At 41.0% G+C, this 15,810-nt stretch overlaps 1 protein-coding gene across 1 annotated transcript in view; it reads right to left on the bottom strand.

The window, feature by feature from the left end:
* The window catches only part of myo15ab (myosin XVAb), a 42,556-nt gene extending 26,968 nt beyond the window's left edge, over positions 1 to 15,588 (bottom strand). Inside the window, exons 1-24 of the mRNA XM_085356562.1 lie at positions 15,512 to 15,588; positions 15,059 to 15,122; positions 14,817 to 14,926; positions 13,490 to 13,564; positions 13,307 to 13,403; positions 12,986 to 13,089; positions 12,410 to 12,473; positions 11,621 to 11,734; positions 10,230 to 10,391; positions 10,001 to 10,114; positions 9,832 to 9,890; positions 9,394 to 9,517; positions 9,187 to 9,282; positions 7,442 to 7,573; positions 6,599 to 6,724; positions 5,431 to 5,508; positions 5,176 to 5,327; positions 3,516 to 3,561; positions 3,246 to 3,370; positions 2,671 to 2,788; positions 2,391 to 2,566; positions 866 to 950; positions 505 to 586; positions 199 to 329 (exon numbers count right to left, since the gene is read on the bottom strand). Coding sequence (XP_085212688.1) covers positions 199 to 329; positions 505 to 586; positions 866 to 950; positions 2,391 to 2,566; positions 2,671 to 2,788; positions 3,246 to 3,370; positions 3,516 to 3,561; positions 5,176 to 5,327; positions 5,431 to 5,508; positions 6,599 to 6,724; positions 7,442 to 7,573; positions 9,187 to 9,282; positions 9,394 to 9,517; positions 9,832 to 9,890; positions 10,001 to 10,114; positions 10,230 to 10,391; positions 11,621 to 11,734; positions 12,410 to 12,473; positions 12,986 to 13,089; positions 13,307 to 13,403; positions 13,490 to 13,564; positions 14,817 to 14,926; positions 15,059 to 15,122; positions 15,512 to 15,576 — 2,499 coding nt within the window. The 5' untranslated portion in view covers positions 15,577 to 15,588. The remainder of the gene's footprint in view (positions 1 to 198; positions 330 to 504; positions 587 to 865; positions 951 to 2,390; positions 2,567 to 2,670; positions 2,789 to 3,245; positions 3,371 to 3,515; positions 3,562 to 5,175; positions 5,328 to 5,430; positions 5,509 to 6,598; positions 6,725 to 7,441; positions 7,574 to 9,186; positions 9,283 to 9,393; positions 9,518 to 9,831; positions 9,891 to 10,000; positions 10,115 to 10,229; positions 10,392 to 11,620; positions 11,735 to 12,409; positions 12,474 to 12,985; positions 13,090 to 13,306; positions 13,404 to 13,489; positions 13,565 to 14,816; positions 14,927 to 15,058; positions 15,123 to 15,511) is intronic.
* Between the last annotated feature and the right edge of the window lie 222 nt (positions 15,589 to 15,810).

Below are 15,810 nucleotides of genomic sequence, written 5' to 3' on the forward strand. Positions count from 1 at the left end.
AAGCAAGTCCTCTTGATGTAAATAATTACATTTTATGACAACCACTTGATTTAATGTTACAGTAAAAGGTTTATGGTTCAGCAAGTGGCAGCAGTAGCATGTTTAGGGTTACAGAAAGTCTACATGCGATAAATGTAAGTCAGTGTAATGTCCTCTAACACGATCTGAACATAACTGTGCGTGTATCTTCATTATTACCCTAAACATAGCCCGGATGTAGTGTGTCATGAGGTAGTTGTTGATGTCCAGGGGCAGGGTCAACTGGGGGTCAACCTGAACCTTTGGAGCCTGAACGACAGCCAAGCAGTCAGAATGCAGCTCCTCACCACCTGCACGACACACGCATACAAACAAAAGCAGCAGGCCGTGTGTGAGCACAGAAATACGACAGCAAATATTCTCGAGGCCACCTGCAAACAAGATGGAACACATCTTCTGATGGAGGTTTTTTATAGCACTGTCTTCATATCAGCAAGTGTTATATATGAGTGTGTGTGTGTGTACCTGAAGCAGCCTGTAGCAGGGCGGCCAGCTCAGCGGGAATGGGCAATGTTGTCACATTCACCACTTCTCGATTGATGCGATCCTGCACACGTTGCAAACACACACACACACACACACTCAAACATTTATACACGTACACGAAATCTTCTTCTTTTACTCAAAATGCGGCCCTCCTCCCTTTGACGTATTCTCCCTACGTCCTCCCTGTCTCACCTCCTCCGCCTTCCTTGCAGGCTCCACCACTGTCTGACAGAAACACAACAGCATCATACTTGACACGCTGGTTCATTTTTTATTTGTTCGCTTGTTTTTAGAAATATGTAAAAGTGTCCAGCAGTTTATTCAAACCGTGTGCGCCTACCCTCATGTAACGCTGGCGATTGACGATGAGCAGCACGACGGAGCGTAACCTGATTAGGTACTTCCTCCTCAGAGCAAAGTTTTTCCTGTTCAGGGAAAGGATTAACCATGAAGGATTTGAAAAGAAGCAAACAGAGAGCAGAGAAAACACTGATTTAATGTTCAGTACATAGAGTCATGGTAAAATCACTGACATATCAGATTTTAAAATTTGGAAGTTTTATGTTTTAGGACGTTATAAAAACAATCACGTCATCAGCAGGTGTTAAAATGACAAAAATATGATCTCAGATGAGCAAACAAATGTGACATATTACACTGTCGTGCGTTTATTTGACAAAAACTAAAGCAAAATGCAGCAGCAGTGTGTGTAAAACTAAGATCACCCTTACTGCTTCCATAGGAATTGAGAGGGTAAGTAGCAGCTGGGTGCTGTTAATCAAATTGATCATCAGCGAATGTGAGCATCTGTTGTGCTTTTGCACGTTTCTGCTGTGGAGCACTCAGGTGTGAGAGATTGATAAAGTCATACAGAAAATGATTACTGTATGTAAATGTCTAAATGTGGTTTTAGACACTATTAAGTCATGGGCTGCACTTAGTTTCTCACACACTGCTTCTGCATTTTGCTTTAATTTTTGTTAAAAAAAAAAGGAAAACAATGACAAAGTTTAATATGTAATCCACTTTTGTTGATGTCAGGTTGCATTTACCTAATTTTAAAACCTGCTAAGTAGTTGATATCATTTTTATTATGTCCTTTCTTTTTATCATGACTGTATGTAAATAAAGAAATGAATAAAATTGCCATGTTTTTGTTCAAAAGTCTGACATCTTACTCTAACAAGAATTAATGCTGCAACCAGTGTAACAAGATTTAATGTATCATTTCCCCAAATTCATCAGAGGGAGACCGGCCGCTGCTGAACTATAATTAATGTCTTGAAATGTCTGACCTTGAGTTTTAGTGCTTTTTTATTGATTTTTTTACACAGTAGAACAAAATGTAAATTGGAACATCTATGGACTTTGGTGGGCCGGCAGCGAATCAGACATCTATCACCTTTGATGGATAAGTACAGCCTGAATCCTCTGGCCTTGTCTCCTCACATCAAGGACAAAGAAGCAGGTTGTCTGAGATAAGGTTTGACCTGTTTGACTCTGTGAAACCAAACCCTAAAGCCTAAATTGCCAAGTGCAGGACTGAAACTCCAGACTAAACAGGGCAACATGTTGGCTGCTGAAGAAAGCCGAGGCTCAGTCGACTTCCAGGAAAAGACCGATGATACTGATAGTGTTCGGCTTTAAGATTTTTAGAATAGAGAAATAAGATTGTGACTATTTGGAGTTTTTCTCTGTTTTCTGTATTTTTTGAGGAGGAAATATCTATATAGATATCTATATATCTATATAGATATATATATAGATATATATATATATATATATATATATATATAAGGACATTTGAAATGTGAAGTGATGATGCTTTGAAGCATTAGATGAAGGCAACACGATGGGCATGTTACCTGGCTAGGTAGCCTCTGCTACGAGCTTCAAACACAGTCAGAAAGCGCTTGAATTTGATGAAGTTCTTTCGGATGAAGAACATGCGCGTGTATCTCTGCAGCGTCATGGCAGCGAGGTTCAGCACACGGTCACGCTTGCCCTCCAGCAGCTGATACAACTCCTCTTTCAGAAAAATCTAACACACACACACAAATAAAAACTCATCTGTTTTTAAATCTACAGCACGACATAGCTGACCTCATGATTTGTACTTGTGTGCAGATTTCTGAGAACGCTCACCTTACTGACACCCAGCTGATACGAGTCGGTCTTCACTGGGCCGAGTCTTTGGAGCATGGCAACGCAGTTTTCTCCGTCTGCAGGTGGAGTATCCTTCAGGCAGAGCAGGGCTTTATACCTGCATCGACATGTGACAGTTCAATCTGAATTCTGTGAAAACACCTAAATCTTGTGTATCTTTGCTTATTACTTGTGGTGAATCTGAGAGCTTATTGGGAATCTGGGCATTCACAGCTTCGGTAACTTCTATCTGTGAATCTTATTGTAAACGCTGGACTGTGCTGACATTGTTTTCTTTTCTCAGACTACTTTGGCAGTGAACGGCGCTGTGAGATCAATTGATTTCAGCTGCTCTCCTACTGCAGGAGGTGACAAAAGCCAGATGGCTACTTCAGCGTGAAGAAATCTGTGTGTGAAACGTATTCTACCCAGAAAAAAAAAGACCAATCATCTGAGCAATTTTTGAAAACTGAAAGCAGCGAGTGGAGAGGGCAGCAGAAAAAATTTATTTGAGGAAAGGAAGCTGAGAATGATGATTCAAACACAATCAGCTTGGAGATAAGTAGGTGGCCAACCTCGATAGGAAGCTGTGAAAGTGCAGTCTGATTGGATAACCCTCCTTCCTGATGTGGATGGTCTCCATGATGCCGGAGTAATGCAGCTGAGTTTTGACCAGCTCCATGTCAAACATTCCTGGCTCCTATAACAGTACACAATGTACATGCACACACACACACACACACATATATATATATATGCTTTTTTTTAAAAAAAACAGAAATTAATAAAAATCTAAACAAGAAAGCACTGCAAGCCTGCACACATCATCCAACTTGCAAATATACCTTAAGATGGTTTGGCTTGATGCATCGCACAAAATAAGGGTTACACCTGTCACAGATAGATGAGAATGAATGGATGGATGAGTGAATAAACAAATGCATGAGCTGATGAAACCTGATAAACTGTGCGGGGAAGTCTACTTTCCAGCTGAAAATGAGAATGCATGGCATGTACTTTTATAGCTGGAGCTACATTATTAACAATTTCAGACTGACAGACCTCCTGAGGCCTCAGTTTTCATCTATTTGAGACATGATTGAGGCTAATAAGGCTGTCAGAGATAATCACTTTAGTCTAATGGTACACCACGGCAAAACAAATTGTTCAATCCGCCTTTAGGAACAAGGCCATGATAGAGTGTGCGTTGTTTGATGAGAGCTGTGAAAGAAACCACTCCTTCTTTTGCTCATTGCCCACATCAGACACTCTCATCACAGACAATTTCATACATTTATGAAGCATCATTATCTTTTTTCACCAGTGATAGTCAGGACCACTTTAGTCTAAAGGAGATTAATATTTCCCACGACTGCGATTCATATTTGGTGGTGTGGCGCTGCTCACCTCCCCGTCCTTCCATGTGCACACGTGCAAAGCTAGAGGCAGCAGGGAGAGGACCAACGAGACTGTCTGTACAGAACTGACAGCAGACATGATACTAATTAAGTCAGACACACCATAAAAGGAGGAGATGGGGGGGGGGCTTGGTACAAAGGGACTTGCAGATGATTCTTAACTGCAAGCAGAGTCATGGCTCAGTCACACTACAGCAAAAACAGGATGGCAACCTCATGGCAACTAGGAAAAACCGGACCTCTGAGTGACCACTTTTGATTGGAAGGTGACTGCACCAGTTGCCTGGTGGTTGGCAACCTGTCTCCAAACAACTGCAGTCTGGCTTGACTCTCTGCAACCACTCACATACAGACTGGTAAAAGTTGGCAAGTAACTTTCTAATTTATATTCTGAGTCAAGGTTAACAGGTATGCAGGTGTCTTTTTGCAACGGGGGACTCATCTCTCAGTTTGATTGTAATCTGGTTACATGTCTATATAAAAGCAGGTTTGCTGGTAATATGGTCAGTTTGCAAGTAATTTCTGAATATTTGTTTCAAATCTAAGAGGTTGTGTCTGGAGTCTGAATGAAAGTCGTTAATGTGAATTTGATGCCAACAGATTTGTGATTTAATCTAATTAGTCACAGTTAAACACCAGATTATCACAAACAGATTTCACATAATTGCCAGATTGACCCTATTCAGCTGCACACTGGCTCAGTTGTATTGTTATTTTATCAGCATGTTGATCCACCAAAACCGCTTTAAAGACAGTAGCTGACCCGATTCTCATCTTCAAAGCAAGCATTTAATTTTACTGCACACGGCTGCACTGTGGTCCACTGTTTTTCCTTGTGTGACTTTAGGATAAAGCTACTTAAACTGCCCACCCATTATGCGATTTGTCAGCTGGATGCATAGAAGACTGTCAGCTGAACATTCAGCTGATTCATCGCAGTTGTAGCTGAGCTTGACTTTGTGGTTCACCTGAACTGATGACAGGCTCAGTGTATTGTGGGAACTCGAGTGAGTGTCAAAGAGGGAGAGATTTCAAAGAAAGCTGTGATGCAGTCTTCTTGTTTTAAAAAGATAAATGAGCCTAAAACCTTTCCATCTTTTCCAGCAGCTCTTGCAGGCTGCTTTGAAACTTTGCGCTGACCGTGTTGGCCTGATAACGGCGAGCCGCGCTGCTGCGCCGCACGTTAGACCGCTGCTGAGACAAAGACTCTGAGTGCTTCCAGAAGAGGCTCGAAACCACCTGCACACACAGAAAGACACAGATAATATCCACGTTACAATATCATGCTTCACCATACTTTAGTATCTGAATCAATTTTTTTTTTAACATTTCGACTTCTCACTCTGTTCTTGCTCTGGGTGAAGAGGTCCAAAACATCCTGGCGCACCATATCAAAGTTCTTATCCAAGAATTTGTAGACCTGCATCACAAATCATTCAAAACTATTGCAAATTGATTCAAACCAGAAATTTACAGCCACATGCATGAACGACAGGGAGATTTTTATGGAACGGAAATATCTCTGGAGTCTGGTTTTGACAGATTACATTAGAATATGTTTAAAACATACCACACAGTATGCAAGCGACTACCTGTTTCACAATCATACTGTCCAAAGCAAGACATTTTGATGAAAAACCTAATAACCTTCAATACTATATCACATTCATTCATTATTATAACACAGTTTTTCAGTACTCCTGTGTACTACTTCACAATGATTTATTCACAATAGAAGCCATGTGAACCTGAACAAGAATGGATGGAAAAAAAGAGATGGATGGACACACAATTCTAGAGCTGTTAAGCAATTAGTCAACTAAAAGAAAAATCACTCACTCAAATTTTCAATTAAAAATGTCATTTCAACAGCACCTGTGGCTCTTAGTCTGTCAGATGTGTGGATTTTGGTGTGTATTCATTTTAAATTGTTTAAAATCCTTACATCCAAGAACAATGTGGACTTTGGATCTGATGGGCACCTGTTTAACTCAGTGTTTGAGCAGGTGCACATATGCTATACGGCTGAAATGCAAAAGCCCCAGTTTGAATCCGACCTGCGGCCCTTGTATGTCTGAATTTACCACATGTGGACTCCAATCACGTTGTACAGACATCTGACAGATGATCACTGGCAAAGGGTGTGAATTCTTATTTATGTGCATGTTATATTTTAGCTTTTTATTTTAATAAATTTTCAAGAATTTCAAGCAAACTTTTTTTGTACTGTTTGTAGAATAAAAAGTGGAAAATGAATTTAATCAGTGATTTGAAATAATGCTGTAATATGACAGAATGTAGGACAAGCAAAGAGCTGTGAATACTTTCCAGATGCACTTTATATGAGAATGCAAAAAAAGAGGGGAAAAAAGGAAATGATCAGAGGAAGAACACTGGGGAAAAAAAGGCTATAAAAGAGATTGAAATGTTGAGAAATGAAAAGTTGAAAATGTTAAAAAGCAAAACACAGAGAAGCAGGAAAGAAAGAAAACAGGGAAGGCAGGAAGTACCTGGTAGGTGACCTTCCCTGCATAGTGTTTCAGGGTAAACTCTGGCTGTGGCATCTTTGGCCTGGCATAGAGCGGATTGTTTCCATGGTGATAGTGGCACTTCTGAAGGAAGGTGTGGTCTGTTGCCTAGCAATGATTGGAGATGGTTAATGGTTGTTGAGCCATGGAAACTAAACCTCTACAGCACAAACACATGTTTCCTGTGCGTGTCTGCGTGTGAGTGTTTGGCAGATCGCCTCAGTGGGTTTTTCATGTAACGGCGTGTTCATATTTCACTCCGAGCATCAGAGACTCATAATACATTTATCTCACTATGAGCTCAGACAGCTTCTTACACTGGGAGCCCCGGGAATTATGATAGCAGCAGGTAGGCAATTAAGTGAGCATGTGGGATAGTTTTGTATTGATTGAAGCTGGCTACAATACAGTCTCCTGGTTAATGAGAAATCCAATAGTGCAGGGGTTTTTTTTTCTTTTTTAACTCAATTTTTTTTAAAACTGAGATATGAAATATGAAGTTAGAGCTGTTGTTGGCTTGTGTTTTTTTAACAGCACGCTTAAAGAGTGCAACTCTTCCAAAGTTTCCTGTAATCTAATATAAGCTTATTATAAGTGCGCTCGCTTTCCACATACTGAGTCTGTCTCAATCACTTGTTCTTCGCGCACTTGGGGCTTCTCTCTCCGTGGAGTTATAAGTCATTAAACACCTTTGTCTTAATTAAAAACTGCTTGTGTTTACCATTATTGTATTCACTTTCATATTGTATGTGTTTTTGATTCAATTTAAGCGAATTCCAATAACTCTGGAGAAAACGGTTATTAGTTTAACAGGAATGGGCTTACCTGAGGGAAACCGCACTGGTCGTCCAGTATGCGCAGTATCCCATGGGGCTTAGCAGCAATAAGGTCGAGGCATGCCTCGTTGTGGCCGAAGGGCTGCTGCTGCCATTTGATCTGCTCCCGCATGTACTCCTCCTACGCAGCATAATTCAGCACAAAACAAGCGCAAGATTCGTCAGGCTGGTGTGTGTAAAACTCGACTAACTCGCTGCTAATTGTTTCTTGCTTTCTGCTATGATTTGTGAAAGATTTGATAGCCTGAGTTTAAATGTGCCTCTGGAAATACCTCCTTTTTTAGACGGGTGACATGGGGCTACAACTGTGAAACGGGAATATAGGTTTCATAGTTGTGCTTCTGTATCATTAACACAAAACTCTTTAAGCTTCTCTGGTGTCATTTTAACTTTTTTTGTTGCTACATTAAATTATCTTGTTGGCTTCAGTGGTGAACTATGCGGGGGTTTTTTCTGTTGTTGGGGGTTTTTTTGCTTTGTGGCTGCCTGTAAACTATTGTGATAGTTTGCAGGCAGCCTTGCATACATACAGTCACTGAAAACTTTATTGGGAACACCTTGCTAGTTTGTGCTCATGTTTGACATTCAGAACTGATTTAATTCTTTATGGTATAGATTGAACAAGCTGCTCAGAAACATTCTTCAGAGATTTTTGTCCTTTGTGACATGATAGCATCACACAGATACTGCAGATTTGTTGGCTGCAAATCAATGATGTGAACCTTCTGTTCCACAACATCCCAAATGTGCTGTACTGGATTGAGATCTGGTGACTGTGAAAGCCATTCAGTACAGTGAAACCCATTATGTTCAAGAAACCAGTCTGGGAGGGTTTGAGCTTTGTGACATGGTGTATTATTCTGCTGGAAGCAACCATCAGACAATGGGTACATTGTTGTCATAAAGGGATGGACATAGTAAGCAGCAATACTCAGGTAGGCTGTGGTGTTTAAACAATGCTCATTTGGCACTAAGGAGGCCCAATGTGTGCCGAGAAAATATCCCCACACCATTACACCATTACACCAACAGCACCCTGAAGCATTGATACAAGGCAGGATGGATCCATTCTTTCATGATGTTTATGCCAAATTTGGATTCTACCATCTGAATGTTGCAGCAGAAATTGAAACTCAGTGGACCAGGCAACATTTTTCTAATCTTTTGTCCAGTTTTGGTGAGCCCGTGTCAATTATAGCCTCAGTTTCAGTGTTTAGCTGACAGTAGCAGCACCCAGTGTGGACTTCTGCTGCTGTGGCCCATCTGCTTCAGGTTTCAAGGCATTGTGCATTCATTCTTTTGGATACATTGGTTGTTGCTTTCCTATCAGCTTAAAGAAGTCTGGCCATTCTGCTCTGAACTCTGACATCAAAACAACATTTTCACAGAGAAACTGCCGGTTATTTGATATTTTCTCTTTTTCAGACTGTTCTTTGTAAATCCTTGAGATGGTTGTTTGGGAAAATCCCATCAGATCAGCAGTTTCTAAACCATTCGGACACATCTCATACCAACAACTATGCCATGTTCAGAATCACTTAAATCAATTTGAACTTCAGCAGGTGGTCTTGACCACATCTACATGTCTAAATGCATAGAGTTGCTGACATGTGATTGGGCAATTAGATACTTGCATTAATGAAAAGTTGAACAGGTGTACCTAACAAACTGGTCAGTGATGTCACTGATGTGAACTAAATGGGAAATGAACACATTAACTTGTGGTTCTCTGACCTGCTCCTCCTGGAAAATGACCCTGTTAAAGTAGAACTGCAAAGTTTCATTGGCGTAGTTGATGCACAGCTGCTCAAAACTGTTCACCTGTAGCTCCTGGAGGACACACAGAAGAGACAACCGGGGGTTATGTGAGTCACTTAGCACACAGGTCAGCTCAGACACAAACACAGATGTGACGTTACTGCGAGTGCTCTTCAGTTTGACCTCAAATCCATAAATGTCCAGCACGGAGATGGAGAGGGCTTCGTTGCGAGGGTAGACGCGTCCGTTGATGCGCTCCGTCAGCCAACTAAACAGCAGCGAATACAGGATCTTGGCAACAGCATCTCTATGAAAAACGCACAATAAGGTTTCTATGGAAACAGAAAACCCGGTTCCTATGGAAACAGAGGACATCTGAAACCCCCCCCCCACTTCAAGCCCTGACGTCCTTTGTCCTCACATGCCTCTACCAAAGATTGGAAGAGAATATCACAGACTCTTGGCTCCCTCTCAGCAGTCTCCTGGTATGATTTTAAAGCAGGGGGTGAAAAAAACATGAGGACATTAAAAAGCCCTAAGATTTTCAGTTTTTTTCCCCCAAGCAGAGCAAGGTGCATCATGTTTAATTTAACAGATTGAGACTTTAAGTCACTCACTCACCTGGCATCCACAGCACTCTCCACTGTCAGCGGAGTATAGATCTTCTCCTGCACCGTATCCTGGGGGATCAAACACATCTCTGATATCTAACATCTATATTTTGTTACAGAAATAATCATATCTGTGGTGTGTGCACGGGGCTGTTTCTGCAAAAGTGTGCACCACTTACTGTCAGCTTGAAGGTGACAGATTTCTCTAGGCCCTCGGGTGAGACCAGCAGCAGCTCAGCCACCACCCTTATCTCCTGCGTGCTCACCACTGACGCGACCTCCTGACCCTCAGCCTGCGGGACACAGTCGCAGACACATACATATGGAGTCACTGTCATTATTACTGCCAACGTCATCCTCACCATTAGGTCGTGAAACTAAATACATGTTTGTGTTTGAAAGACAGACCAGGTGTGGCTGGAAGTAGATGTTCCCCAGATGAAGGACAGAGGAAAGAAGTCTGTAGATGCCATTTTGCTCCTCTGGGGTGAAACACAGGATGTCCATGGCACTCAGCAAACGCCTGAAGTCCTCCCCGTCATCCTTTCCCTCTATGGTACAGTTCCCTCCCTGCATGCATGGACACACACGTGCACCGTTAGGAAAAAGACATTTTACCCTCTTTAGGTCTAATTTAAGAGCAACTTATCAGTGATTTGAGTCTCTTGGTGCAGTGATGGGGAGGATCCACTTCAGGGTGTATCAGAGCACCGTGACCTCACTGGCGATTGCAGTTACGAGTGCAAAAGGGCTCACTTGTCAGCACACTTTCAGTCAGGGAGAGCAATGACACGCTATCTCTCAGCTCGGTGCTAAGTTACTCTTCAAAAAATGTTGTTGTAATTACCACAAACACACCGCTAACTGGGTGGGAAATAGTCCAAGATGAACACTACCTCATAAAGAAATACAACAGCGCAAATCAGCTTGGAAATAAAGCCCAGAGGTGAAAAAACAAACAGAAAATGTCATAATTATGAACAAATGGCCCTAATTAATTCTTTTTGTGTGGAAAAAAAAAACCTGGTGTTGGCAGGACAGCTGACAAAGAAGAAACAAGACTACAGCTGTGCCTGCAGCTTTGCTAGGCTGCAGTTACGCACACCTGTGTTTCAATATAAATGTTGAAAAGTGGACGTTCAACAAGTATAATGTTAATCCTATTCACCAGGATAGGCTGTGGTTTCATGGTTTTAAATCTGTGAGCAATGAAATGGTCATTTCTGTGCTGTATTAATACTGTGACATTAGTCTGATCTCTTTCATTGTTCAGGACTGGTTTAACAATGGCTGATTTTGGATCACACTGCACGCCACCACAGTGGATTTTAAATAAAACAATCAACATGTAATCCAAGTGCAGACTTTCAGCTTTAATTAAATGGGTTTCACAAAAAAATTCCATTAACTTTTTAGGAATTCAAGCCATTTTTAGATATATATATATTATAGATAACGTGACACAGATGCTCTTCCAGGGCTTTACTGTAGCTGCCTTCAGTTGCTGTTTGTTTGTGGGTCTCTCTCCATCCAGTTTAGGCTTCAGTAACTGAAAAGCATGCTCTATTGGGCTGAGATCGGGTGACTGTCTTGGTCATTACAGATTATACCATTTCTTTGCCTCAAGAAACTCTTGGGCTGCTTTTGCAGTATGGTTCTTATTGAATTTTAGTCCCAAGACTTAATGGCTTAAGGCTTACTGAAGTAGCAGTTATACTAATGGTAACTCTACAGGAGATTAATGTCCTTGTGATTTTCTTTGATATCTGATGGATGTCTGCGTGTTTGAATCTGAGCACCTGATTGAGATAGTAGTAAGTCTCAGCTTCCTGCAGGTACAGCGAGTGCTTCTCATGAGGAGGAAGGCCTGCCAACATCTCATAGAAGATGTGATAGTTCCTCTCTGATTTGGCCTGTGAATAGACACACATACAGAAAAAAGTCACCCTGACACATGCGCACACACACTAGGACTGCTTAGCAGTTTAAATCTCTTATGACTGAAACGGACACACATAATGCCGTTGACAGAGAAACACATATTTGAGGGATACTCAAAGGATGTGTGACCAGATGAAAGCGACCACGAAGAAAGTCTCGGGCTACATCTCTACATCTGTCTGTAAGACACAGCTGTCTGTCATTCAAAGCCATTCAGATATACGTCACTGTTATTAGAGCCACAGTATGTGAATATTTAATTCTCCCTTAGACCAGGCTTAGAGGTATATCTGGACTGTGGATGGCAAAAGCACATCACAGAGCAATGTTTAAATTTTACTTGAACTTTTCTTGAAATTAACAGTGAACTTAATTACACAGGTAAGACACTGCTACGACTTTGTGCTTGCCTGTTCTTCAACGCAAATGCCGTTCGGTGACGTGTAAGTGGCCTAGTACCAAGAAAGGTTGCTGTTGCAGGTTTTACAGGAAAAGTGAACAGGGTGCCTACTAGGATATGTAGCGCTAGGTTCAGATGGCATTAGATTAATGGAAAGGAGTGTATGTCTGAATGGGGCTCATGACTCAGTGGTAAAAAGACTCCACCTGAGCTGTTGTGTGAATACGTGTGTTTGAGAGTTTTTCACCTGAAAGACAATGCGTGACTTCTCCAGCAGGTACTGAGACGTTATGGCACCGCTGATTACACCCCTGGTAAAATTACACAGTCAGGTACACACACACACACACACACACACATGCAAACACAGAGTAAGGCTGAGTTAAGTAACAAGTCATGCATGTGTAATGTGCTCTCTGTCACAGTTCTAACAGAAAATCAACTCCTTATCTAACTGTGCCAGTGGGACATATTAGCATATTCCCCAGTAAACCCAGTGTCACCAATTCTCTGTGTGTGTGCATGTGTGTGTGTTTCTGTGTGTGTGTTATGATACAGGGATAACATTACAGATCTATAAAGACATTTCAAGTGACCAAAACGGGCGAGATAATGTATAACACAGAGTAGAGTCACAAAATAGGCCGTTTCTTTATTTTATATATAGCCTCTTCATAAATGCTATAGATTACAGTCTACCTAACAATAAAAGCAAAATTATTACAAATAAAAAAACACACTGAAACATCGGAAATCCCTTTTTGGCGTAACACCAACACCAAAAGGAAGCAGCTGAAAGAAGAAGAATGTTGTTACTACTCACTCGTTCATGTAGATCTGCGTGTATTTGCCAAAGCGTGAAGAGTTGTCGTTGCGCACTGTTTTGGCATTCCCAAAAGACTCCAACAGGGGCATGGCCTCAAGGATCTGCCCAGTCAGCACAGAGGGAAAATTACTATGAGCACTTTCAGTATGACGGTAAAGAGAGCAAAATATGGGGGAAGCGATGAGAATACTTTACCTCTATCTGAAGGCAGAAGATAGATTTAAAGACCACGATGTGAGAGAAAAAAAAGTTAGTTTAAACTGAATATGAGCTTCATTCTGTGTCTGTCCACTCATACAAAAGAATTGGACACTGGACATATACCTGCTGTGTGACATTGCGTTTGTGGTGTATGGCTGTCAGGTAACGCAGGATCAATTTAGTGGCCTCAGTCTTCCCTGACCCACTTTCTCCACTGGAATAACAAAAACCACCAATATGAATGATTTATAGCGCTCGTTTTATGATGCCTTTAATCAGACTTTAATCAGCAGTTCATACCTGATCACTATACACTGATCTTTTTTGGCATCCATCATGGTGGTATATGAGAGATTAGCAATGGCAAAGAGATGACTGCAACACAACAAAAGATGTCGAATTAGAATAAAATCACACACACACACACCAGCTGTGTGCATGTCAGCTTGGTGTGTGTAGAAGTGGCAGTGAAATCCATAACCAAACTCTCCCTTGGCAACAGACCATTAACAGTGTAAGGCGAGCCTGTTACTAACACCTGAGAGTGCTGGCCTTTAACGCCTTTATTTACCGCCGTACAGGATCTCAGAGCACAGCTTACGACACATGTAGACAGATGTAGTGGGACAGCGTATGCCCACACAAACACAGCTGTAAAGGTTTCACTTAAAGGTTTAACCTTTTAACGGCTAGTGTATCACATTTGATACGTGGTGTTTTGTGAGTTTTTGAGACTTTTGCGTCATCAGTGTGAATTTTTTCACCCACAAAAACCAAAATGAATTACACAATACATTTTTTAAAACTCATGTAGATGCAAATTAATATTTTTGTTTTTTCAAAAAATTGTTTCAATAAGCACTCCATTTTCAAACAATTGTGGTTCCAACTTTTTCTGAACCATGAACCATTCTCTGGCCTTTAGTTTTATTTATGCATCTAGATTTTGGGGTTAAGGTCACCAGGAGAAATTAGCTGTGTAGACGTCTGCCTTTCTCTAGAATAAAGTGTATTAAACTGCCAAAAACTGCATTTGAAAAAGTCATTAGCAATGTCTCTTGCAATGAATTACAACCCGTTTATTCCCCCAAAAACGTTTCATGAAGGAACTATTTTCTTTATTCTGAACTATGTCAGCTCAGTGTATCACTTTGCTTGTGGCAGCCTGACCGAATGTAAAAAATAACAGCATCCTTTAAGCTGAACTATAATGCTAGCTAGCTACCTGCTTTTTTTGCTTTATAAACAAAAAGAAAAGCTCCTGTCGACTTTTTCAGTTTAGAACTACAGGGCTAGTGTCGTCTAATTCATTATATTCTAAACAAGGCAGACATCTTCACATCTGATAAATCCAAAAGCGGGTAGTCTACAAAAATAAATAAATAAATAAATAGTCTAGAAAAGGTGACTTCTTGCTAAATTCATAGGAAAATGCCTGACCTTTGTCACACTTCTGAGACAAAGTTAGAATTAAATCATTTCGAGCCTAATAATCTTGTGCAGTTTATTAATAGTAAAATACTCAAAAATGGCCTATCTTGCATTACCTCTTTGCAGAAACTCTAACAGGTCCAACACATGCAAAAGCCCAAACACACACACACACACACACAAACACAGATCTTACGAGGGGTTATCACTCAGTCCATGACCTTCATAAAGGAGCACCATGTCTGTCCCGTAAATGTTGAGCAACTTGTATGGATTCACAGACACAAGGATGCTGCCTATGTAGGTCTGAGTGGAAGACAGAGATGACAGAAGGACAAAAGGACAAAAGGGAGGGTAAACGAACTGAGGCAGCTGGCAGTGTCCGTGACATTTTATGATATTACGTTATTTAATCTGCAAATGAGTGATTTAGCATACATAGACAAGATCCTGGTCGTAGCGTTTCTTCAGGTTCATCAGAACAGTGGTCTCATTCAGCTCACTGAAATTAAACACAGAAAATTAAAATTCATGTCCTGAGCACATATTGTCCTGCTGAAGCAGCACTCCCACTCTCACTTTGACATCCAGCATTAATTCGTTTTCAAAGACACTCAAGAGCTCTCTGATTTCCGAAGACTTGTAGTTAAAAACAAAACAAATATCTAATGTGGGGTTTTTGCTCTGGATGTGTTTTTAATAACACTCACATACTTAACATATAATTTACATAATTATAGTGTTTCAAAGCTTTTCAGAGCTTACAGGGACACTGGGAACAAACAAGCCATAGAATAAACTGTGTTACACTGTGCTCAGGGAATAAACTGCTTGTAAGAGTGTGATATAAGTAAATAAGAAGTGAGGCTGCTAATAATGGTTTGTGCTTACGGGAGCTGTGTCAAGTCCTCCATTCCCTCCGCCCAGCGTTTAACCCTGTGGCTTGTTGTGGGCATGCTTAGGATAGAATAGATCTGGACACACACATGAAATGTACATAGTTAGTCAAGGACTCACAAATAACAAAGCCTGGGGTGTACAGTCACGGCTCAATGCATAGCTGATGCAAAACATGCAGAAATTCAGATGTTTGTGAACTCTATGAGGAAATGCTGCTAGGGCCATTTAGCTTTAAAGCTTCTCAGTTATTGCTTGAATAATCTGTACATTACGCTTGTTCCTATGCCAAT

This window comes from Diplotaxodon limnothrissa, linkage group LG6, assembly GCF_057381915.1.
Source record: "Diplotaxodon limnothrissa isolate DT_005_m linkage group LG6, D_limnothrissa_male_GT1.1, whole genome shotgun sequence".
Classification (NCBI taxonomy): Eukaryota; Metazoa; Chordata; class Actinopteri; order Cichliformes; family Cichlidae; genus Diplotaxodon; species Diplotaxodon limnothrissa.